The 26353-nt window shown below is 36.3% G+C and overlaps 1 protein-coding gene and 1 long non-coding RNA gene across 2 annotated transcripts; both read right to left on the bottom strand.

Moving 5' to 3' along the window:
• Positions 1–861: 861 nt before the first annotated feature.
• Positions 862–2937, bottom strand: LOC112742385 (uncharacterized). Its single transcript, XM_025791621.1, has 4 exons — positions 2460–2937; positions 1616–2294; positions 1427–1532; positions 862–1338 (listed from the first exon to the last, which is right to left on the bottom strand). Exons 1-4 carry the CDS (start codon positions 2935–2937, stop codon positions 862–864), a joined length of 1740 nt encoding a protein of 579 aa, XP_025647406.1.
• Positions 2938–10738: 7801 nt separating this feature from the next.
• Positions 10739–24881, bottom strand: LOC112741790 (uncharacterized). Its single transcript, XR_003813860.2, has 6 exons — positions 24285–24881; positions 22511–22587; positions 22038–22150; positions 12393–14502; positions 11130–11347; positions 10739–10999 (listed from the first exon to the last, which is right to left on the bottom strand). It is a non-coding gene; the product is annotated as an uncharacterized lncRNA (long non-coding RNA).
• Between the last annotated feature and the right edge of the window lie 1472 nt (positions 24882–26353).

The following is a 26353-nucleotide window of genomic DNA, read 5'->3' as shown; positions in this document are numbered from 1 at the left end:
GTGTGCAGAGAAGACATCCAGCCATGACTGAATAGGCGACTTGTTGAACCATAAGTCCCTTGCAAATGATGTTGCATGCTCTAGCGAGGAGAACGGAGATGCTTGGACCATTGCCTTGGAAAACCAGATGCTAGTGCCGCAAAGAAAGAAGTCTCTCTCTTCCAATTTTCCTGATAAGCCCCATCATGAAACAAGTAAGCAAAATAACCACGCATATTCCTGCCAATCAACAGTTAACTCCGGCTGCTCTATATTAAAAGATACCACACTAAATTTCTGAAATCCTTAATAACTCCTAGCAATTAGTCAGGCAATCAGAAAATAAAACTATTATTAACACACCAGCAATTGTGACATTCCCTCCATGTGCAGCAGCAAATTCTAGTAGACTAGTGTACAAGTGCACCATATTCAGAAAATTGCAAGATATGTACCAGTACTAGTGTATAAATATAAAATAAACATAATTTTGGAATAGCACACCTAGCAAAGAAACTACTAAATCGGAGCATATGTACGACACCAGAATAAAGCTGATAATAATAAGCAAATGTTCCACACCAAAAACATTATAAACATGCAGATTCTAGAGTCATATATAATTTGCATAATCATAATAACACATAGTCAAATCAATTTCTAGTCTTCTTCATAACCAAACATATCTAAATCTCAACAGCCTCTTCGTGAGTATCAAAGGCATCATTGGTGGGTTCTTCTAAATCTCCCTCCCTTATTAGTGACAATCCTTCCACCTCACACTTAGTGCACTCAGATAAACTCGGTTGGGGGGAAGTTTCACCTTACAGTGTTCATGTATATCACCCATGTCAAATAAATCTCTTGGCTTTACAAGGACTACTACACTCCATCCTTATCAACCTCATCTTCCACATAGTATACAAGGCGAGCCTCTGATGCAAGAATGTACGGTTCGTCATCCTCTCGATCACCAACATGTATCGGATTAGAGAAATTGACGAGTGTGTGGCCCAAAACATCTTGTTTTATGCCTCTACCAGGTGTGGTGTTTACCCAGATACATCTAAACAAAACGATTGTGAATTGACCACTGTAATTCAGCTCAATGATGTCCACTAGTTTCCCATAATACGAGACACCACCAACCGCAATATTACTGTCGCGCTTGCTTGCATAACTTCTAGTGTCAGAAGTGACATGAACCCCGCTATTCTGAGTTTTCAGCCCTTCTTCTCTTGACAGGGTCCTAAACCTAAATCCATTTACATTGTAAGCTGTAAAGCGACTAGCTTGAACGTTGGGGCCACATGCAAGCCACTGCAGTTCGCTCGAATGCCTGATGCTTCCCAAGGGAACCTGGTAGGTAACAATCACACGTTTCATCAGTTTGGGATAGAACAAATAGGATACCGTCGATAACAGGATTGATCATAATAGGCTTCACCTCACGCTTGAACCACTCGAAAAATTCTCTGTGCACAACACTGTCTATGTGAGACTGGGACCTTGTCCTGCTTCGCAACTGCCTTTTTTTGATGGCCCTGAAATCACTGGAGAGATAACAAGAGTTTCATGTCAGAATCTCCATCTAGAGTATGTCATGTTCGTATACCATCATATGAACTTTACTTACTCTATGAACTTTTCCACAGCCAGAGAAATGACCAAGACGTGACGGTGAGCTTGAAATTTCTCAGTTGGTGTGAGAGCGTAAAACGAAGCAGCCCCAACAGCCTTTCCTACCCCCGGGAACATGGATGCACTTTCACACTGGTTAGGTTCACACGGTCGATCGTCAACACACATTGGTCGATTGATCCTACTATCGACATTATCGAGGTATCTTGAGCAAAACACGAGAATCTCCTCCGATAAGTATCCCTCTACGATAGAGCCCTCCGGTTGTGACCTATTACGCACGAACTGCTTGAGACGACATAGGTACCTTTCGATTGGGTACATCCACCGATATTGAACTAGGCCACCGAGTCGCACTTCCTCGACCAGATGTACCGTCAAGTGCACCATGATGGTGAAGAAAGATGGAGGGAAAATCATCTCCATGCGGCAAAGAGTATGGACCACATGATCCTGAAGCAGAGGAAGTTGTTGACGGTCAATGGATTTACTGCATATTCTGCGAAAAAAGGACGATAAATCCGCCAAGACAGAGGACACTGGGGCAGGCAACGCATTCCTTAACGCAATTGGCAGGAGATGCTCCATCAGAATGTGACAGTCGTGGCTTTTCAAGCCCGACATCTTGCGCTGTCGTAGGTCAACACAGCGGGAAATGTTACTAGAGTAACCATCTGGAAAGACCACATCTTTGATAGTCCTTAAAAAGACATCTTTCTATGGATTGGTCATAGTAAAGATGGCGGATGGGTACTTTCCATCTTCCCGTGGCCACAGATCATGCTTGATTCCCATCAATTGGAGGTCTTTTCTTGCCTTAAGGTGGTCTTTAGATTTACCTTTCTCGTTCATTATGGTGAAAACTATGTTGTCGCACACATTCTTCTCTATGTGCATCACATCAAGATTGTGACGCAATCCATTGTTTTCCCAGTATGGTAACTCAAAGAATATACTCCTCTTCTTCCAAGGAGACTCGTCATGTATGGCGGTTTGCTGTCTACGTGTCCTTTTCCCAGTTACCGATTGCACCTTGCCAAGGTGGACATGCACGTCCTGTAGTTGTCTCGCAATGTCTCCACCAGAGAGTTTGAAAGGTGGACCTCTAGCCTCTATCTTTCCATCAAATCTATTCCGGTCCTTTCTATATCTGTGGGCAGGATTCAGAAAGCGACGATGGCCCATGTAACACCATTTCTGACTGTGTGTGAGCCGGTTAGTCTCAGCATCCAAATTCCATGCAGGATAAGTTCTCCCATCGTACGTGTTCCACCCGGACAAGTTGCCTAAACCAGGAAAATCACTGATTGTCCACATTAACGCATCATACATCCCGAAAGGCTTTTCGTGTAAGCATCGTACGTTTCAACACCAACTCACAACAGCTTCAACTCATTGATCAAGGGTTGTAAGTAGACATCTATATCATTTCCAGGCATTTTAGGCCCAGGAATAATCATGGAGAGGACAAAAGAGGTGGGTTTCATGCAAATCCAAGGGGGCAGGTTATACGGAATAAGAACCACTGGCCAAATTGAGTACTTCGAGCTCATGTTTCCATAAGGGTTAAAGCCATCGCTAGCCAAGGCTAGGCGAACACTGCGTGGATCGCTGGAGAAGTCAGAATAAGTTCTATCAAATGCCTTCCATGCGTCGCCGTCCCGTGGATGCCAGTAAATATCGTCAGAGCTATGCCCACTCTTATGCCACAACATGTCAACGGCTGTCTTACTAAACATGTAGAGCCGTTGCAATCATGGAATAAGGGGGAAGTAGCGAGGAGTCTTTGCCGCTTGCGGTTTTCCGTTCTTCTTAACAACCTTGTTGATCCTCACTCTGGAGTTCTTATTAGTCTTTTGCTTTCATCTTGATGTCCCGCATCGCTTGCATTTAGACAACTCTTCGTTGCTGCCCTGGAATAACATGCAGTCATTTGGACATGTATCTATCTTTTTGTATGCGATACCGAGCTTCCTTATGATCATCTTGGCATCGTGCATAGTGCTCGGAATCTTTGCATTCTCAAAGGCATCCGCCAGCAACTCCAGTATCATTCCGAAGGCCTTGTCACTCACTCCGCACAGGGATTTTATATGATAGAGCCTCACCAAGAAAGACATCTTAGAGAACCTTGAACATCCCGGTTATAGCTCCTGCACTCCATCTTCGAGCAGGTCATGCAAGTTGCGGACCTCTCGACTACTTTCATTTGATAAGTATGGCAACTCCTCCCGATCCCTGCCAGCGTGTTCATTCACTGAATCGTCTTCATCGCCATGCATTCCTAGGAAGTTGAACGCCTCCTAAACCATGTCAAGCATTGGGTCATTGAGGTTTCTATCAGGTTCTACTACTTATCCTTCCATAGAGCTCTCTGCCACACGTCTCTCCCCGTGATGTACCCAAAATGTATAAGTAGAGGGGAAAGGTTTTATTATCAAATGATCATACGCATCCTCCCTAGTTTGGAGAAGGCAAAAATCGCATTTCAAACATGGACAATGTATCATCCCATCGGATGATGCATTGGCAAATGTGAAATCTAAGAATCTGTTCAAACTGTCCCTATACTCTGGACCAATTCGTGGCTTTGAAATCCAACTCTTATCAATGTCTACTTCAATTATATAATAGAACACCGAAAATTCAAATAATAAAGTCAGAGTATAAAGTAGATGCTAACAATAACTCTTAAAATAAAAAACACAAAACACAGATACTATCCTTCAAAACAATACGCATCACACAAGATAATTTATTAAAAGTTGCTTACTCATTGGAAAATTTTGCACTTTAGAAAAAAATTACTGGAATAAAGAAATGTTGGTCCCAAAGCCAAAATATTGAAATGAAAAATAAAACCTTACAAAAAAAGAAAAAAAGAGGCGTTATAGTTAGAGTTAAAATCATACTTAAGACAAAAGCATCGAAGAACTAAACAGTCCATTATAAAAGAAAAGGAATTTTAATAATTTTACAGTTAGAGAAATAAAAAATGAATAATAGATAAAGGGCTTAAGTTAACTAGTTTTAACATGCACATCAAGCTTATAAATAGATTTAAGTTTGGTAACTTACTAGATGTGTACTTTTCAATTAAATAATATTAAGTAATTTGCAACACTAATATGGAAAACTAACTATTATATACGTACAGCCACAATATTATTGTTATTGTATATTATCATGACAGTGCGATTCACCTTTATTATTATCTGGATGATTAAATAAATGAGCTGCTTGCAACTTGCTAAGGTGAATATGAACGAACAATCTGAAAACTAGTATCGGCTATGGAATAATTTACTGCATTATCCAATAATTTACTGCATTATCTATGTGTCATCCATAACAGTCATATCTACACTTCTATAACGAACATTAAATTCTTATTTCCTAGTACTTGATAAAAGGATTTAGGGGCTCACACAATAATCATGCACTTCTATCTAAAACGACACACCGAGCTTTCTTCCCATCCAATTACAATGAGTAAAAGTACAATAAAAATAATAATTATTTATTTTTATGTACTAGTAGTAAAAAATAATTACTTTTTTAACTGTGTAGACAAGATTTATATATACACCTGCTCTTACCAAATAACAATAATTTGAGTGCCAAAATTTTACCAAAAGATAAGAAAATTGTGAGAAAATATAGGGGAAATTTGAAAGCATGCTAATGGAAGTTCAAATTAGCTTCATGATTTAATCATAGCACTCCTACATTTTACTGTTCCAAGTTGGTAGAACAACTTAAGCCAAATAACAAATAGATCCAAGAAGTGGTCTGCCATTAATTTATAGGTCTTTAGATTAAAAAAAATACTTGGTAAATTCTTGAAAAGATTTTGTGAAAGACTCATTGCTTCATAACAAATGAAGTACCTGTGACAGTTGAAGGTACAAGGACGCACCCTAGATAATTTATATCAAATCCCAAAGATATCCGCTCGTTGGAGAACCTGCTTCAAGGGTTTTAGTTTTATCCTATGTCATCGAAGAAAACAGAACCCATAAATTATCTCACAAGCGTTTAAAAATTAAGTTAGAAAAAGAGAAAAAGAAGATGGTAACAAACATTTGAAACTAATGATTAACTAAACCTAAAATATTTGTGTGAAAATTCAGATAATCCAAAAAATGACATAATTGACTGTGAACATAGTAACATAAAGAATTTAAATATGCACAGGTTCAGAAAAGGTTAAAAAGCACACAAGTGTTAAGCCTTCGACTCTTCTAGCTTTCTCTCTATCTCAAAATAAGTGTATGATTTCAAGAATAACATTGGTTTCACGCGAGAAAAGTGAGGGAAATGAACAATAGAGAGTAGAAAGATAAAAGCAGTGCAGTTATAGATGAATGTCATCTCAAGTAGTATCATTCTCTAAGGTTCAGTAAGTACAAAAGCAACACAATGCATTCATCAGAAGATAATAAAGGCTTTATCTGACAGCTGGATCCTTTTCTCATCCAAATTTCAGTCTTACACCTTCACCTGATACCCATACTTACATTTCCACCTTCAAAAATGATGTATAAGTACATAGATATCAACTTAACAAGTGTGTAGATGTAGCCGTTGTAAAATAGTGAGAAATCATTAAATTCTTGCAAATTTAAAATTAAGAGTCTATAAAGATTTGTTCATTCTAATTGATGTGGAGATTTTGTCCTAATCTATTAAGTCATTATAATTGATGTGGAGATTTTGTCATGATCTCTTACTAATGTTGATTATAAAAGGAGTATCTTTATTATGTTGGATTTAGGAATCAAAGTCCTTCAAAAGCAGAAAAATAGAACTATTTGTTGAGGAAGAAAAGGGCCCACCCACAAAAATAACTTGGTTGAGGCCTTGAGGGTATGCAATTCATTTACTCTGCCATTAATGGAACAGCAAGCAACTGGCATATGCCTGCTATATACTCTCAAATAATCTTTACTTGTATGTTTAACGGTTGAGTTAAAGATAAATGGGGTCCAAATGTGGGGCAATTACATGATTTTGGTCCCTTTGCAAAATCCATGGCCTAAAACCCACATTTATGTGTTCCTTTGATGCAATATAAAATCTAATTCTTCTCTCTTTCTCTCTCACTCTCCTGTCTCCACTTCCTTTGGTTTTACACTTATGGTGCATATATATCAAGTTACAAATTGCAAGTTTACTCTCTCAGCAAAGTTGCATCATGTAAGTGAAATTTGAAACAACAAACGTATAAAACTTCAAATGCACTTGTAACATATCAATGTCATTCATTTCAGTAATTACATTACATATGAATCGAGAGTGAATTGAGCAACAGTTTGATACGGAATTGAGAGAAAGCGAATCTGCTTATATATTACAGAGAATTGAGAAAAATGAAAATGAAAAACAGTCAATGGACAAATAAACCCACGTCGAAAACAATTAAAAAAATGAAACAAAAAACAGAAAAAAAAAACTCTATCAAAGCACTTGACTCAATTCCAAACTCTATAAAACTCTATAAAGAAGAAGAATAATAACAAACTTATTTATATGATTTGAATCAATTCCCCAAACTTATTTATAGTATTCCTGCACTGTTATGGTTAACAAATTCAGAATTATAGTTATGTGGAAACAATTCAGAGTCACACTACTTAAATTAAAAACACACTTACATACATAAACTTAGCCATGGTGAACTTTTGCTACAAATGTTAACAAAGAGCACACATGATCTTAGATATTAGATAACATTTAGAAATAGCTCATTGCAAATCTGATGCATTTTAAGAATTCTTTCAACTCAATCATGGTTGTATCTAACAGTTTCATGTGATGGAAAACACAATCAGCAGAGAAAAAAAAAAGAGAACACTAAACTCTGTTTTATAGCTATTTTGTTCTGTTTTATTTTTGCTTGTATATTTTCTAGTAAAAATTTTTGTCTTGATTTCCTACTCCATTGACATACCACAGAAGGAAAATCTGTGAGTGCTCTTGGATAAATGGTACTAATCACATGGCTTTGGGTGGTTTTAAGTAGCAAATCAAACTATATAGCTAGCCTAACATCCATCTTCACATTGCAGCCGTTATCATCCATATATTTTCAGTAAAGAATTGGGAACAATTAAATTGGGAATAGCTCAGGGAGTGAATTGGGACTAGGGTTCGAACTAGATTAGGGACCAAATTCGGAACTGATGGGTAAACAAATTTGGTACAGATAGATCCGATCAACAACCAAAATTATTCAATTCAAACAAAGGTACCAGGCCAACACATGAAATTGGAAGAGCAAGAAAAGGGGGAGAGAGCAAACCTAAAAGGGAGGAGAGGGTGCGGTCGAACGGGGCACAACAGGGTACGGAGGAAGGTTGAGGATGAAGACACAGGGGCGGTCGGGAAGCCTCGCGAGGAAACCGGAACATGCATAGCAGAGGAACGAACAACGGACGTGCATATCCACCCCCTTTCGCACGCAGGAGATATGCAGCAGCTTCAGCAGATCTGTGACCCAGAACGATGTGGCGGCTGCAGCTGATGGAAGGAATGTATAACGCGGGAGTGAGTCTTGGACCTGGTGATTGGCGCCTTTGCCCCCTTTTGGGTTCGTGCGTAAACGAGGGAAATTAGATCTGGCTTCCTCCAATTCTTAGTTGTTTTGTCACTCTGATCTTTATGAGATTTGCTGCGTTTAAGGGACAAAACCGCAGCTATGAAGTCCGGTCTTTGACAGACAGAGAATCTGCTACAAAAATCGCAGCTCCTCCATCAACCTGCAGCGGTTTGGGGAGACGCTGGAATTTGGGCGCTGCTAAGGAGCGCTTCTCTTGTAGTGCCATGTGATAGTCATGATTACATAATGTAGTTCAATAAGCAGTTTCACCACCTAGGTTTGTGCATTTATATTTGTATTACATTTATAAAGGTATATATATGACAAATCAATAATATAAAAGTCTTGAATTCGTACGAACCATTAATCCAACAAGTCACAATATAAATTAATTCAAGAATTATATACTAATTTGAGATTAATCTCCTCCAAATTCATAGCTACTTCATCAAATTCAATATCCAAAGGAAAAAATACAAACAGTCACATTGTTCAATTTAGTCCCAATATTTCATAAGATAAGCCAGACTAATAATAAAGCGTTAAGTCAGCAGATATCATTCTCCTCTGGAGTTTTATTGAGGTCAAAGGTTATGATGGAAGGTTGTTGTTCTTTAGAGACAACCTCATCAGAACTATCTGGCACAACGTCTTCTTCGAGCATTGAATCTTGAACTATCTCGCCTGTCTCTTCCGGATCTTCTTGAGTCTTTTCCCGAGCCAAATATGACGGATACACCATAAGCAACCAAGTTAATAGAATTTACAAATTTTACAAAAACCAAATCACAAAATATCTCCATGTTATAAATTGCTGGTTTGGCTTACGTTCCCAAAGTTTCCTAAGACCTCTTTCTATAAGAGTGAATTCATCCCGAGACGCAATTTCAAGTTCAACCTGCAGCCTATTCTGATAGCGTGCCTGCACAAATTCAAAGATGTTTCAGCTGGAAAGGTGCAGTAATTGGTAGCTAGAAGTCATCAACAACACTAACCAGAGGCACTTTTAAGATACTTCAGATAAAATAGACTCTCCCATTTCTTTGAATATAACCTTCACAACTGAGTGATAGTGTAAAACACACTAACTTCTAATAAATACGCAAAAACACAACCATCTCTCTAATATAAAATTAAAAGGTATACTAGTCCTACTAGTAAGCAGCTCATGTTAATCAAAATGAGAGCAGTAATTTAAATTGGTTTTAATAGTATTTGTTTTGAATAAAATTAGAACTAATAGAAAAATTTAGACAAAATAGTTACTAATATTCTAAAAAGTCAATCACTTACACATACACACACAACACAATTACACAGCATATACCCAAACATGCTTCATTTATAATTTCTTATATTCTACATTGAATAAGGTGACACAAGGATGAAGCTTGATCCACTTTTCAACAAAGATTTTATAGAAACAAGGGGTTTCAAAGTGAGTGGCCATTTTTGTGAAACATATCAATTCTTCTTGCATTGCACTCAAGTAAAAGTAATTAGGTCATTCTGGTTTCATTCTTTTTTTTCTTCCAAATTGGAGACATCAGAGATCAGACATTGACATAGACCTTTGCGTGAAGTAGAAATAAAATATACTTCTTATTACATTTAGTTATTTAATTAATTAAAATTCATTATTCATATAGGTTAATTCTCATTCTCATTCTCATCATTGCATCGTAGTCCATTATGTGTGAGAGAGAGAGAGAAAAGGTCTTTTTATCTCAATCTCAATGTAATTCAATTCTGAAGAGTGAAAAACATAGCTCCTACCATAGTAAGTTCTTTACCAAAACAACTAGAAGAAATTGTCTTCTATGCTTCAAACTCATGAGAACCTTAGATTTGAATCGTATTTGACTAGAGAGCTCAAAAGTGCATTCTGCTGTTCAAATTTTTCTTGTTTTCCTTTTTTGTTTTACACTTACCAATCAGACACAATCATTTTCAGAACCAGCCAGATCAAACAGAAATATAATTGCCAGGCATAGGTGTTCTATTCTACCTACAAATTACCAGGTTTAGGACAACACCTGGAATCTGGAAGGAAAATATAAGAAAGAAGAAAAGAAAAAGAATACAATATACAATAAGGAGGAATAAAGTATGAAGCCATCCTGAATCAGATTGATAAAATAATCTTCAAAATAAATTATAAGCAAGATATCAAAATCATTCAAGCACACAAAGTACTAAATAGAAGAAAGGTTACAGGGAGTATCTTAGAGACACCAGATCATTTCTAAAATAGGATAAAAAAAAAAGAGCAAATTACCATGTTTGCACTTCAATAATTATCTATCGAAGTAAATTTACTACTATAACTTCTACATCAGCAAGTAAATTATAAAATGAAATCTGTATCTTTTCTAAAGCTTGATGCGAAGTGCTAGGTCAGCTATTGTAAAACTTGATTCCCAGTCCTAAATTACATCCACATCCAGTTCTTGGTTTTCAACTCTCTTCTTCCAAACAATCTCCTTACTAAGTAAAAAGAAAAAAAAAAGAACAGACTAATCGAGGAACATGCATATATTTATTGACTTTCCCATTCAGTACCTCATTTCAAAAAATAAAGAAAAGCAATCGGCCATATCACCATTGAATTAAAAAATTGTACCCAAGTAGATGGCTAAACAAATCACAATAAATCCAAACTTTACTTGCACCTCCTCCAATATTTGTTGCTTTAAGAAATAGGTTCGTGCTAGTGATGAACCCAAAGCCGAATTTCTTGCGGTACTTTGTTGCGAATTGAAGCAATCCCTGCAATGTCTAGGGTTTCAAATATGTTAGGCCCTTCGAAAGTTACTTTTAATTAAAGACAATAAAATATCTGGATTGACTATGGCATGTTGAAATAAAGCCAAACAACCTTTATACGAGCAGAAATATGACAACATACCGTCCTAATATCCCCATGCGCAACAGTAATAGCATCACCTATGTGCCTGTGTGCTGAGAATGTATCCAGCCATGACTGAATTGGCAACGTGTTGAACCACAGGTCTCTTGCGAATGATGTTGCGTGCTCCAGCGAAGAGAACGGGGAGGCCTCAACCATCGCCTTGCAAAACAAGATGCTAGAGGCTACAAGAAATAGGTCCCTCTCTTCCAATTTCCCTGGCAACTCCGATCATGTCAGCCAATATATAAAGTCAATTACAATCTAGTAACATCCTACTAAATTAAATAAATTGAGGACAAAATATGTTAAAAAAATAACATGTTCCAGGTAAATTAATTGTAAATAAAGAGCAATATACATCAAGTGTTTCCATGTTCTAAAAATCTATTATATGCTAGTTCCTAATTAATAATTATACAATTTTATATCCCTCAACAGTGCCATACACGGAAAAATAGTGCACATGTCCTAAATTAGTATCTGAAGACATCTATATATAGGCAGCCTCTTCGCAATTATCGATGGCATCAGTGGTTGGTTCCTCTAAATCGTCGTCCTGTCTCAATGACAAACCTTCGACGTCAAACTCAGCCAACTCAATCAGAATCGGTTGGGGAGAAAGTTTGAACTGACATTGTCCTATATCTTCACCCATTTCAAATATGTCCCTTGGGTTCACATGGACTACCACACTCCATTCTTTATCAGTGTCATCCTCCACATAGTATACTAGGTGAGCCTCGGATGCAAGAATATACGGTTCATCATCTTCTCAAACACCAGTATGAATTGGATGGGAGAAGTTAACTACTGTGTGTCCCAAAGAGTCTTGTTTTATGCCTCTGCCAAAGGTGGTGTTTGCCCAGATACATCTAAACAAGACGACTGTGAACTTACCACTATAATTTAACTCAATGATGTTTAAGAGTTTTCCGTAATACGAGACGCCACCAACAGCAACATTACTGTCGCGCTTGCTTGCATAACTCCTAGTGTCAGAAGTGACATACACCCCACTATTTTGGGTTTTCAACCCTTCCTCTCTCGATAGGGTTCTAAATTTAAATCCATTTACGTTGTAAGATGTATAGCGGCTAGCTTGAACATTGGGCCCACATGCAAGCCATTGCAATTCGTTCGGGTGCATGGTGCTTCCCAATGGAACTTGGCAGTTGATAAATTACATGTTTCATGATCTTGAGATACGAACAATATGACACCATTTGAATATGTAAATGTATAAATGATACCAGGATTCACCTTACGCTTGAAGTTCGCAGATGCGACGCGGACGCGTCATTCACGCGTTTGCATTGCTTAACGTCGGGGCAGCTATAGCATATTATATATCAAATCGAAGTTCCGGATGTTAGCTTTCCAACGCAACTGGAACCGCATCGTTTGGACCTCTGTAGCTAAAGTTATAGCCATTTGAGTGCGAAGAGGTCAGGCTGGACAGCTTAGCAGTTTCTCCAACTACTTGTATTCCTTCCACTTTTGCATGCTTCCTTTCTATCCTCTGGGCCATTCCTGCCCTGTAATCTCTAAAATCACTTAACACATATATCAAGGCATCTAATGGTGATAAGAGAGGATTAATATTAGCAATATAAAGGCCAAAGAAGCATGTTTTCAATTATAGCACAAAATCAGGAAGGAAGACATAAAGCATGCGATTAGTATGAATAAATGGGTAAAGAGTTGATAAAAACCACTCAATTGAGCACAAGATAAACCATGAAATAGTGGTTTATCAACCTCCCCACACTTAAACATTAGCATGTCCTCATGCTAAGCTCAAGAGAAGCTATAAAGTAACGAAGAGGAATGATAGAATGTATGAAATGCGACCTATCTATATGAATGCAACTACATACAAAATGATTCTACCTACTTGGTTAAAAATAAATAAGTTCTCCAAGACAAATATAAATCAAATTCCACTAATCTAAATCATACAATAAAAGACAAGTAAACTTGTAAGAAGATATCTCATGAAAGCAGGGAACATAGAATTAAGCATTGAACCCTTACTGGTAGTGTATATGCACTCTAATCACTCAAGTGTATAGGGTAATTCACTCTACTCTTCTCTAGTCATGCTTTCTAAACTTTGTTCTTCATCTTACCAATCAACAAAAATTTAATGTACCAATGCAAACATCATGAGGTCTTTTCAAGGTTGTAATGGGGCTAAGGTAAGGGTGAGGGTATATATATATATGGCTAAGTGAGCTTTATAAATTGAATCTTTAATTAACCTAAGCTTTCACCTAACATACATATACTCTATATATTTTTAAATTCATGCTTAGCTACCCAAAATTCTCACTTTTGTATCACATACTCATGTATTAACTTTTCTTTAATTTTATCACATATGCATTGATTTTTTTTCATTAATTTAACATTGGGGTAATTTTGTCCCCTTATTTAATTTGCTCTTTTTTCTTTTCTTTTTCTCTTTCTCTTTTTTTTTTAAATATAAAAATAAACATAACTTATCAATGCACATGGATTTTTAATTTTTCTAGTCTCACATGAGTAGGTACCCAAATTCCAAATATTTTATCAAATTAAAAATATAATACATTCCCTTATTAACCCATGTTCCCACAGTTTTCCCACACTTAATTGTTACACAATCCCTATCTTAAGCTAACCAAAGATTCAATTGGGATATTTAATTATTTTTCTGCTTAAGGCTAGTGATGTGGTAAAATACAGAACAAATGGGGATTAAAAGGCTCAAAGTAGCTGACAAGGGTGATTTAAAGGGTAGGCTTATTTGGGATAAGTGAGCTAAAATTAAACAATGGCCTCAATCATATGCAAGCATGTAAATACACTAAATATTGGACATATAGACTGAAACAAAGTAAAGATCACAATTATAGAGAAGTAAACACACAAGAATAAAATATTTATGGTTAAATAATGTAACCATATAAATAAGCTGAAATCTCACAGGTTGTGTGTTTTTTAGCTATAATTCATGTTCCAAATACAACTTCCAAACAAGTTTTAACATAAAAAAAAATTTTCAATTTAAATTAGTGAAATTTTTCAAAAATAGAGTTACTTTAACCAAGTAGTAACTAAATGTACAAAATCAAATAAACATGCAATCAAATATGCAGATGTAACAATGAACAAATAAAGAAAATAAGATTATTGGTGTTGAAAAGAAGGTAACTAACCCATGGAGATCGGTATCGACCTCCCCACACTTAAAGATTGCACCATCCTCGGTGCATGCTAAGATGTGCAAGTGGACGGGGGTTGTGGTTCCTCAGCTGGGGCTCTTTTTGTTCCTTTCCTTGCCGGTGGTTTGGAAGTAGCTTTCTCTTTACCTTTCTTGGTGGCCATCCTGAAAAGGGAAGAAGAAATTAACTTAAATTCAAAGGGATAGAGCAAGGAAGAGAATAGGAGAGGTGGTAATTAATGCACATTAAAAGATAAATGATGTTGACACATGGTCATGACTACATGTGAAAAATCATAAACGGGAATATAGCAGTGCATATGAAGACAATTAAATGCAAGGTGTTTATTGGCATGCAGGCAAAGGCATGAGTAGCATAGATCAAGCATTTAATGTCCAATTTAAATTACCAAGTCTTTCATACTAACAACCTGTTTGTAAGAACAATTATATTAAATTAATAAAATATAAAAAGGAAATTTGTGAAAAACAGGCATCAGAATAGTAGAATGGAATAATCTAGAAAAATGCATAATGCCATATGAGCTTTTTCACAAACACATAGCATGCATGGTAAATAAGCTATTGAAAGTATTAAATTGAACATGCAAGCAACCCTTTAAAACATAATATATAATTGTCAAACAAATCTTGAATAATCCACAAAAATATATAAAAAAATTACCCAAATAAATTGCTAACACCAATGAAAGTAATGCAATGAATGAAAGTATGCAAATAAATTAAATGAAATAGAATGGAAGTGAAGAAGGATGATGAAGAAAAAGGAAGTGGGAAAGAAGGAAGGAAGAAGAAAAGATAGAAGAAATTAGGATTAGAAAAGAAAAGATAAGAGAATTGGCACTAACCTGGATAGGTTGTGTGACGCTGGCGACGCGTTCGCGTGGGTGACGCGGTCGCGTGGTGCGCAATAAGGTCAGGCGACGCAGACGCGTGGCCTGATTTGTGCGATTGGCGCGAGTGTAGCCTCGCGCTTGCATAACTCTTTGTTCAAAACTTAGTTTTGCCAAAATCCAGGGTGACGCGGTCGCGTGGTCGACGCGATCGCGTGAGTGGCCATCATGGGATATGACGTGGACGCGTGAGCCATGCGTCCGTGTGGTAAGGCGTGTGCGATCAGCACCAGTCCAGCACCACTCTTGCACAACTTTCGGTCGTGCACCCTTTCTTACGTCGATTTCCAGGTGATGCGACCGCGTGAGTGACGCGGTCGCGTGGGAGCCATTTTTCCCACATGACGCGGACGCGTCAGCGATGCCGCCGCGTCGCGTGCGTGCTTCTCTTTTTTTTATGCAGGATGCAAAATGATATGGATGTTACGAGAAATTCCAGGTTCAATGAAATAAAATAAAATAAAACTCAAACAAAACGAAATAAAATTAAAATTAAAATTGAAAAGGAACGATCATACCATGGTGGGTTGTCTCCCACCTAGCACTTTTAGTTGAAGTCCTTAAGTTGGACATTTGGTGAGCTCCCTGTTATGGTGGCTTGTGCTTGAACTCATCCAGGAATCTCCACCAATGTTTGTGATTCCAATGACCTCCGAGATCCCAAACAAGGCACGTAAAGCCCTTGAGCATTTTTAAATAGGTTCTCAGGCTTCCAGTGTGCTGAATGTCAGAACAGACTCCAGGATCCCAAACTTTGCTTTTACACCCGTCTTTGTGTTGATCATCATGATTCCATCCGGGTAGCAAGCAATCTGAATTCTCACTAAAGTGGCCAAACAACTTCCTAGACCCATTCAGTTGAGTTTTACACCAACCTTTGCGTTTAAACTTAAAGCTTCCAACCATAATGAACCTTGCAGGACAATTCTTACCATTGACCATCTTCCTCTTACTCTTAATGCCACAAGGAGCTCTAAGTTGACCATCCGTCTCCAGTAGCCCATATTCAAGTGGAATTAGAAAGCTAAGGGATATAAATTTTACCCACTTGAATGTTGTGAAGGATGATGGCAACTTAGGGGGAAGGGTCTCTAATAACTTTGGCAAGGTGATTTCAAGCTCCACTCCCTTGTGCTCTTTGACAACTTCCACCTCTTTGCAAACTTCTTTGATTTCAACCTCTTCCTCTTGGTAGCCTTCTTCCAATTCAATCTCTTCTTCATTACTTACCAAGGGCATGGGAGGCTGTGCTTCTTCTTCTTTAATCTCCATTTCTTGACCGACCTCTTCCAAGTCCTTAATCATGATATGCCTTGGAAGGAGGTTCTATGTCTTGACTTTCCCATGGAGGTTCAGCATCTCCCAAGTCTTCAACCACTTCTTCTTCTTCAATAATTCCGGCTTCTTCCACTTATTTCAGTACAAAGTCATGCTCCGTACTGTCTACTGGAGTTTCTAGTATCTCCTTCATGCTACGTTCTTCATTAGATTGTCCACATGAAGCCATGGGGGTTCCTTGAGTGTCCGAACGTCGGGAAGCTAATTGATTTATTGCTTGATTCAATTGATGAAGTGTGGCATTAAATTTTTCAATTGTTTCTTTGAGTTGCTCCGTTGATGCTTGGGGTGATGGATATGGACATGATGCATAGGGAGGTGGTGGTTCTTGAGAGTAATTGGGTTGGAATGGGGTGGTTCTATATATGGTTCATATGGTTCATAAGGTGGTTGGTATGGTGGATGAGGGTTAGGATCATATGGAGGTGAATGGCAGTAGTTGGCATGTGAGTGTGGTGGTTCAAAGTTGTGTTGAGGAAAGGGTTTATAGGCATATGGTGGTGGTTGTTGATAGTCCATTGGAGGTGGTTGTTGCCATGAGGGTTTATCAAATCCTTGTGGCTCCTCCCATCTTTGATTGTTCCAACCTTGATGCCTGTTCTCATTGTAATTTCCTCTTCCTACAACATAATTGTAACCAGACTCATAGCCAAAGGGGTGAGAGTTCATGATAGCAAATAAAAATTTAAAAACGAAAATGAAAACAAATTGAAATTAAAAGGTTATTGAAAATTAAATTTTGAAATTTAAATATTGAAATTTGATTTTTGAAATAAGATAAGATAAGATTTTGAAAAAGATATGATTTTTTGAAAAAGATTTAAATTTTGAAATTTTAAATTTTAAATTTTGAGATTTGAATTTTAAATTTTTTATTTTGAATTTTTGAATTTAATGAGGAAAGAGAAAAACAATAAAATGACACCAAACTGAAAATTTTTAGATCAAAACGAAGAAAATAACTAAGAACAACTTGAAGGTCAAGATGAACACGAAGAACAACTTGAAGATCAAGATGAACACCAAGAACAAAATTTTTTTGAAAATTTTTTTTATAACTAAATAAAAACCAATAACCTCTTAATTTACGAAAAAGTAAAAATAAAAACAAAAATAAAAACAAATAAACAAGTAAAAAGAAAATATTTACAATAACCAATAATAAGGCACACGTTTGCAATTCCCCGGCAACGGCGCCATTTTGAAGAGAGCGGAAGATTGATGGTTTAGAAGTTATAGTAAACCTTTCTTACAAACGTTTTGGTTGTCACAAGTAACAAACTCCTTTAAAATTGATAACCGAGTATTTAAACCTCGGGTCGTCTTCTCAAGGAATTGCAGGGAAGTATGTTCTTATTATTGGTTATGAGTCTTGTAAATTGGGGGTTTTGAAAGTAAGGAAGCAGTATGTTGAATGATAAGAAGAATAAAATAAATAAATAACTATAAAATAAACTCTTAGCAAGGTATGAGGAATTGGAAGTCCTATCCTAGTTATCCTTATCAATTGTAATGAGAATTTGATTTTTCTCCCACTTTGTTAACCTCTAACTATGAAGGTAAGTTAAGTGGATGAATTAATTTTTGATTCCTCAGGTCCTAGTCTTTGAAAGGCTAGAGTTATTGGAACTCGAATTAATTCTTGAAGAATTCCAATTTTCAATCAACAATGAGTTTGATAACTCAAGAGTCACCAATTATTTAACCAAAGCCAAAAGGGAAAATATCTAAATTAAATTAAAAGCATTCATATAAATAAAGTAAAGCAAAATTAAATCTGAAAATACCTCGAATTGCATTCACAAAAGAAATTAAATCTAACATGGATATTCATAAATTAAATTAGAAAAATAAATAAAAGGAACATTGAACCTGTGATGAAGAAGAAATAATCCTAAATCCTAAAACTAAATCCTAAGAGAGAGGAGAGAACCTCTCTCTCTCTAAAAACTACATCTACTCCTAAAATTGTGAATGTGAAAACTTGATTATGAATGGATGCATTCTCCCATTTTATAGCCTCTAATCTGTGTGTTCTGGGCTGAAAACTGGGTCAAAAATAGCCCAGAAATCGCTCCCAGCGATTTCTATTACGTTCAGGTCGCGGGAAGGTGACGCGGAGGCGTCGTCCACGCGGTGGCGTGGATTGAAGTTCGCAGATGCGATGTGGGCGCGTCATTCACGCGTTTGCGTCACCTAAAATTGGAGCAGCTATGTCATATTATATATCAAATCGAAGCTCCGGACGTTAGCTTTCCAACGCAACTGGAACCGTATCGTTTGGACCTCTGTAGCTAAAGTTATAGCCGTTTGAGTGCGAAGCGGTCAGGCTGGACAGCTTAGCAGTTTCTCCAACTTCTTGTATTCCTTCCACTTTTGCATGCTTCCTTTCTATCTTCTGGGCCATTCCTACCCTGTAATCTCTGAAATCACTTAACACACATATCAAGGCATCTAATGGTGATAAGAGAGGATTAATATTAGCAATATAAAGGCCAAAGAAGCATGTTTTCAATCATAGCACAAAATCAGGAAGGAAGACATAAAGCATGCGATTAGTATGAATAAATGGGTAAAGAGTTGATAAAAACTACTCAATTGAGCACAAGATAAACCATGAAATAGTGATTTATCAGGTACTTTCCGTCTTCCCATGGCCACAAATCATGCTTGATTCCCATCGATTGGAGGTCTCTTCGAGCTTTAATGTGGTCTTTAGACTTACCTTTCTCGTTCATTATGGTGAAAACTATGTTGTCGCACACATTCTTATCTATGTGCATGACATCAAGGTTGTGACGCAATCCATTGTTCTCCCAATATGGCAGCTCAAAGAATATACTTCTCTTCTTCCAAGGAGTCTCGTCTTGCATGGCAGTTTGCTGTTCGCATGTCCTTTTCCCCGTAACCGATTGCACCTTGCCAAGTTGGACATGCACACCCTCTAACTGCCGGACAATGTCTCCACCAGAGACTTTGATAGGTGGACCTCTATCCTCTATCTTTCCATCAAAGGAGTACCGATCTTTTCTGTATTTGTGGTCATGATTCAGAAAGCGACGATGACCCATGAAACACCATTTCTGGCTGTGTGTGAGCCGGTTAGTTTCAGCATCCAAATTGCACGCAGGACAGGCTCTCCTACCGTACGTGTTCCACCTAGATAAGTTGCCCAGGCCTGGAAAATCACTTATTGTCCACATCAACGCAACATACATCTTGAAGGTTTTTTTCTCGACTGCATCATAAGTTTCAACACCCCTCCATAATTGCTTCAACTCGGTGATCAACGGCTCTAGGTACGCATCTATGTCATTTCCAAGCATTTTAGGACTAGCAATAATCATAGAGAGGATAAACAAAGTGGGTTTCATGCAAATTCAAGGCGTCATGTTATATGGGATAAGAACTACGGGCCAAATTGAGTACTTCGAGCTCATGTTCCCAAAAGGGTTAAAGCCATCGCTGGCTAATGCTAGGCGAACACTGCGCAGATCACGAGAGAAGTCGGGATATCGTATGTCAAATGACTTCCATGCCTCGGCGTCCCTTGGATGCCTATACATACCATCAGAGTTAGGACCTCTCTTATGCCACAGCATGTCAACGGCTGTCTTACTAGACATATATAACCTCTGCAATCGTGGAATAAGGGGGAAGTAACGAAGAATCTTCGTCGCCTGTGGTTTGCTATTCTTCTTAACAACCATCTTGATCCTCACCCTAGAGTTCTTCTTAGTCTTATGCTTCCATCTCGATGTCCCACACTGCTTGCATTTGGTCAACTCTTGGTCGTTGCCTTGGTATAGCATGCAGTCATTTGGACATGCATCTATCTTCTTGTACGCGAGACCTAGTTTTCTTATGACTTTCTTGGCATCGTGAACAGTGGATGGAATCTGGGCATGCTCAAAGGCGTCTGCGAGCAACTCCAAAATCATTCCGAAGGCCTTATCGCTCACTCCGCACATGGACTTTATGTGATAGAGCCTCACCAAGAAAGACAACTTAGAGAACTTTGAACATCCTGGGTATAACTCCTACTCCCCGTCTTCGAATAGGTCGTGAAAGTTGCGGGTCTCTCGAATAGGTTTTTGTATAGGTAAGGCAACTCATCCATAGCGCCGCCGTCATGTTCATTCTCTGAGTCTTCTTCGTGGCCGGGAAGTCCTGAGAAGTTGAATGCCTCGTGGACCATATCAAGCATCGGGGCGTTGAAATTTTGTTCAGATTGATCTTCTTGTCCATCACAAGAGCTCTCGACCCCGCGTCTCTCACCTTGATGGATCCAAAATGTGTAACTAGACGGGAAAGTGTTTATCACCAAATGATCGAACACATCCTCTTTATTTTGTAAGAGGCGGAACCCACACTTCGGATATGGACAACGTATCATCCCATCGGATGATGCATTGGCAAATGCAAAATCTAGGAATCTGGTCAAATCGTTCCTATATTCTGCACTAACTCGCGACTTTGAAATCCAACTCTTATCAATATCTAGTTTAATGAAAAAATAGAACGACGACACATAGTAAAACAAAGTCAGACCATGAGAAAAAAGTAAATAATTAACACTTGATATAGAATGCGAGAATAACTCTTAAACCGAATAATAAAACACACATTTACTAGCATCCAGGATAATACACAGCTAACAAAAAAATAAAAGAAAATTGCTTACTCATTGAATAATTCTGCACTTTCAAAAGAAATTACTGGAAGAAAGAAACTCTGGGTCCAATGCCAAATATTTGAAATGGAAAATAAAATTCCTTCTTTAAAAAAGAAAAAGAAAAAGAGGTATATTATATTAATCTGAGAAATAATAAAATGATAAATTAATATAGTATTACAATATATTAGGGGTGTTCAAGTTCAGTTGACCTTTTTATGTTTAATATTTAATTCTTAAAGAATCAGTTTGAAGTTCTTATATATTAAAATTGCAGAACTGAAATTATATGAAATCTGACTCACCCATTAATTATATCAAATAAGAACACAAGATATATAATAAAATAAATGAAGACTTCATTTGAGTATGGAATAAATACGATTGACTCATTATTTTGTACATCTTATGAGGTTGTAATTATCTTCAAATAACTCCTAAGCTATTAACTGTATATTATTCAAGAATTTCATAACCAATAATTGCTTTCTTTCTTTCATTTGTTCAAGCATTTGCTGGTATAGTTCTTAAAAAATTCACATTAAAATTAGTTAGCAAAGCAGAACTATAAGCCATCTTTGTTAACGGGACAAGAATAACTATTTGGATTCAATGTACCTCCAGAATCAGATATTGAAGTATTTTAAATTCATCACTATTTTAAAGTTCGATAGACTTATAATGTATAAGTATTTCTTAAATAGTTTTAGATGCAGTCTGATGATGAAATATAATGTATAAAAAGTAATTAAATATTTCAACTTTTAACCCACCTGAAGAGAACAAGTGTAAGCTGAAGGAAGCTTTGATTCTGGAGTAGGAGCTGTGAAGTTATGGGATAATATAGCTCCAAGGACTGTGATAAGTCTAAGTCAATGTTATCAAGCTGAAACAAGCAGAAACATGAAAATATTAATGTGTGAACAGTGACATGATACATGTCACAGTCAACGCGCTAATCATTTATGCATAATTTTCAACCCATTTGAATTGTAAGTACCTATGCTAAAGTCATATGGTCATCAAGCAATCCCATAATAACTACAGTATATATGAGAAGAATAATGAATTTATAGATTAAGAGAGAAGAAGATTGTGTAAGGAGCACATTTTGTAGCATAAGAAAAGGGACTAGAGAAAACAGTTTTGCCATTAATTTATAAGTCTTTAGAATAAAAATGAATACTAAGTAAATTCTCGAAAAGACTTTATGCAAGACTTATTGGTTCTTGACCATTGATAATACCTATCACAGTTACAGGTGCAGGAATACACCTCAGGTAATTTATTTCAGATCTACGAGATATCTGCTCGTCAGAGAACCTACTTCAAGGCAAACAAATTAAGTTAAGACAAATTTAGAATGTAACTCCGAGAATTAGAGGAAACATTGAACAATGGTAACCAAAAAATTTCTAAGTTGATGAGAGATCTTGAGATTAAAACCATGATGAAGGTTAATAAAAAGGTTGGTTGAAATTTCAAAGAGTGGTTCAATTTAATCATTAAGGTGATGCTCATAAGGACTAGCTTGAATCACCAAAAGCACAAAATTAGATCTCTTTTTTTTGTAAATTCAGAAGCTCACTATTTAATTACTTAACTTGAGAGGTCCCTATAGTTGCAAAAAAGTGATTCAACTTAGTTTTTAAAGTGATGGTTAAAAGGCCTAGCTTAAATCAGCCAAGAGCACTAAATCAAATAATCATTTTTCTGCAAATTCGAGAGCTAAAACCATTAATTTACATAATTTTAGAGATTAAAATAAAACAAATATACAGTTTACTGAAACCAAAACAAATTTATATTCCAGAATCATAGAAGAGAAAAGATCCACTTAGTATCAAGAAGACAGAAAAGGTTATCTCAATTTCAGTCACAGCATAATCTACATTAACATATCCCCAATTCATTAGAAACACGTCAGATAGCACCAACTAAAGTCAAGCATGTTTGAACAGTTATACACCGAAGAATCAGAAAGTCAAAAGTTGAAAAGTACTTCACCATAATAAAGCATACATGAGTGGTTTATAAATATTTTTTATAGGAAAAAAAGCATAAGATTTATTTTTAATAATACAATTAAAATATTAAAGTATATATATACATCTTTCCTCCGACTTCTCTACTATTTCAATAATGTGATGCATTAATACATATAGACACAAATTACATCCAGATACATTGGTCTAACGATATTTAGCACAAAACTTTCAAACCACAGTTTAACTAATTTAACTAATCCAATAAAATTTGTTCTAACTCACAATTTGGGAATGAAGCTGCAATGCCCAATGTGTGGCCTTATAATAATACATAGCCCTTTTTTTCTTAGAGTTTGTACACACAAAGAATAATTTAAAAAAAAACATGATGAAGGGACTACTAGTACCAGACAAGAAGAGTTGCATGTCTCTCAACTGAGTTGCTGGGAGCATTTCAGAGTATAAAAATTTCTGCCAATACAAATTTTATCCAACTAATTTGGCTGCTAAGGTTATCCAGATAAAAGTAAAAGATATACCTCAAGTGCAATGAAGCTGCTTCAAGATTTATAGCAGCAAATAATGGAACAGAGCTCCGCCAGAGTAGCTTACTTAGGTAAACATTATATTCATAAAAGTTGTAATCAGAGAGCTACAATTTTCCAGCTTAGTTCGATGAAGCTAAAACCACAAATGTGTTCATGTCATTTTTTTTATTTTTTTATTTACATTATTTCAAATCTTACAACGTATAGAATTTTCAAGAATCCAAGTCATGAAATTGTCTTAGGAAACTGTAGAGCAGCACATGCTAAATGAGCCGAAGCAATAAACACAAACACATCAAGACTCAAGGGTTCAGATATTGGAAAAACATTAAATCTGAGTGTTAAATTGAAGAAAAAATTGGCCAAAATTAATCAAAGAACGTTGTTCAATAATGAAATTTAGAAAGCACAAAGATTAAATTGATGCAAGATTAATTTATTAACAGCCACGAAACTTAAATTGGGACGAGGGAGAGGAACTTACGACTGAGAGGGGAGTCTATTGCAAATTTGCAATTGGCAACGCAAAGCAGGGCCAAAGGGGAAAAGGAGGCTGCCAAGGATGACACAGGGAAGGATGGCTTGGGATGACGCCGACGACGTCAAACACATGCACGGCAGAAGGAGAAGACTCGAACGACCCCTCCTACTTCACCTTCGTGCACGGGAGCTACACGGCTGAGGAGGAGCCTGGTGACCGGAACGAACGATGAAGCGAACGCAGTTGGATCTGACAGAGGGAAGGGTAACGAAGACGGGGAAGGAGACCAGTGATTGACTATATCTTGGCTCTGACGAAGGGTTCTTGCGCCAAATACTGAAGGTTTATGGCGCAAAATAATTTTGGTTTGGAGATTTTAGTGAAGCGAAATCCCCCTCCTCCCAAAGTTATTTGCTGCGGTGAGGGCCCAATACCGCCTCGGGTCAAATTATTTGGAGCGGGGGTTAATTACGCAGCAGGAATCACAACAAATTAACTAAATTGGGACGGTTGGGAACAACGGCCGGCAATTTGAAGCTGCTAAGTCCCGCGCCTCTTGTAGTATTTTAGTTTAATTTATATATGTTTCTTGATATATGTAATCTAGTTTAAGTCTAAAATCTTAAATATATATAATTTAGACCCATATAATTATGGTCCCAAAAAAAGATAAAATTTTATCGATCTAAAATCAAGTTAGAATTTTAAAAATAGACCTATTGAATAGTTAGGGATGGATTTTCAGATTTCACTGGCCTATCCATTTTTGGACCATAATCATATCACGTATCCTTTAACTTTAGAGGGGGAAAAAAAGAAATAATATTTTGCATGAGTTTTAAAAGAAAGAGACAGCTTGTGCTGTGGGAGTAGCAGGCAAAATGATGATGAGAATATATATTGTGGGAAATTGAGGATGAAAGATGTTAAAAAAAATTGTTTAAATATCTAAAATTTTTATTCTATATGGACACTTAATATATCTAAATTTTAGCATATTTCTTATTTTAATTAAAAAATCCGCTTATGTTTACATTAAACTCTCATTAAAAATCTTACTAACTACATCTATTTTTTAATGTTCAAAATAATAAAATCAAAAGACATCAATTTAATAATAAAAAAAGATACTAAATTTACGCTCCATTCAAAATGAATCATGTTCTGAAAGTACGTATCCTGAATTCGGCTTTGAGCAGTGCATGTTGGGGTTTGAAAGACTGCTTTGGATACCAAATCCGCATATAACTTTTTCACGCAAAACAATGGCATGTAATTGTTGATGAGTGAGGTTTCTTTCATAATTTGTTCTGCCTCGTAGCCATTGTAGTTTTGAATGAATCATTACTTTCATAGTTGATTGGACCATTGTCCAATGCCTACTGAGCCACTTGCACGGTGGTGCCGTTTAACAACTGAATCATTTAATTTACCCCACATTCATTACTCTCTCTGTTTTAGTAATATTTATATTAGTTTTCCATGCATGCATGTATATATCTCTTTAGTCTTTAGAGTTTTAATATATAGATTCATCCATTTAATTTTGATACACCGTAAAATAATTTTATACGTTACATCTAATTATATAATATCATATCAATAAAAATAATTATTTTTATATTAATTATGTGAATAATTATTTAAAAAAATAAATATAATTAATATAAAAATAATTACGTGAATAATTATTCAAAAAAATAAATATAATTACACGATTGTATAAAATATTTTATATTATTAATGCATCAAAATTAAACTCATAAATTTATATCATATTATATGACACCAAACAAAAAAAAAATTGTAGATTCATATTATATATAAAAAGTAATCAATAATACTTATTATAAAATTGATCATAGAGTGTGAGTATTAGTAAGAATGTCATATTTGTTTATTATTTTGTTTAATGTAAAAAAATTAATTTTGATAAATTGTTAATATAAGATAGTGTTGTACATGTACCGTAATGTCTTATTAACAAAAATAATTGTTATTAAAAAAATGAATATAATTAATCGATTATATATTAAAATTAAAGTCTTAATATAATTAAGAAATGTTAATTA

The sequence above is a fragment of the Arachis hypogaea genome, chromosome 14 (genome assembly GCF_003086295.3).
Source record: "Arachis hypogaea cultivar Tifrunner chromosome 14, arahy.Tifrunner.gnm2.J5K5, whole genome shotgun sequence".
NCBI lineage: Eukaryota > Viridiplantae > Streptophyta > Magnoliopsida > Fabales > Fabaceae > Arachis > Arachis hypogaea.
Note: the sequence above shows the minus strand (reverse complement) of the source record. Positions and strands in the feature narration are given on the sequence as shown.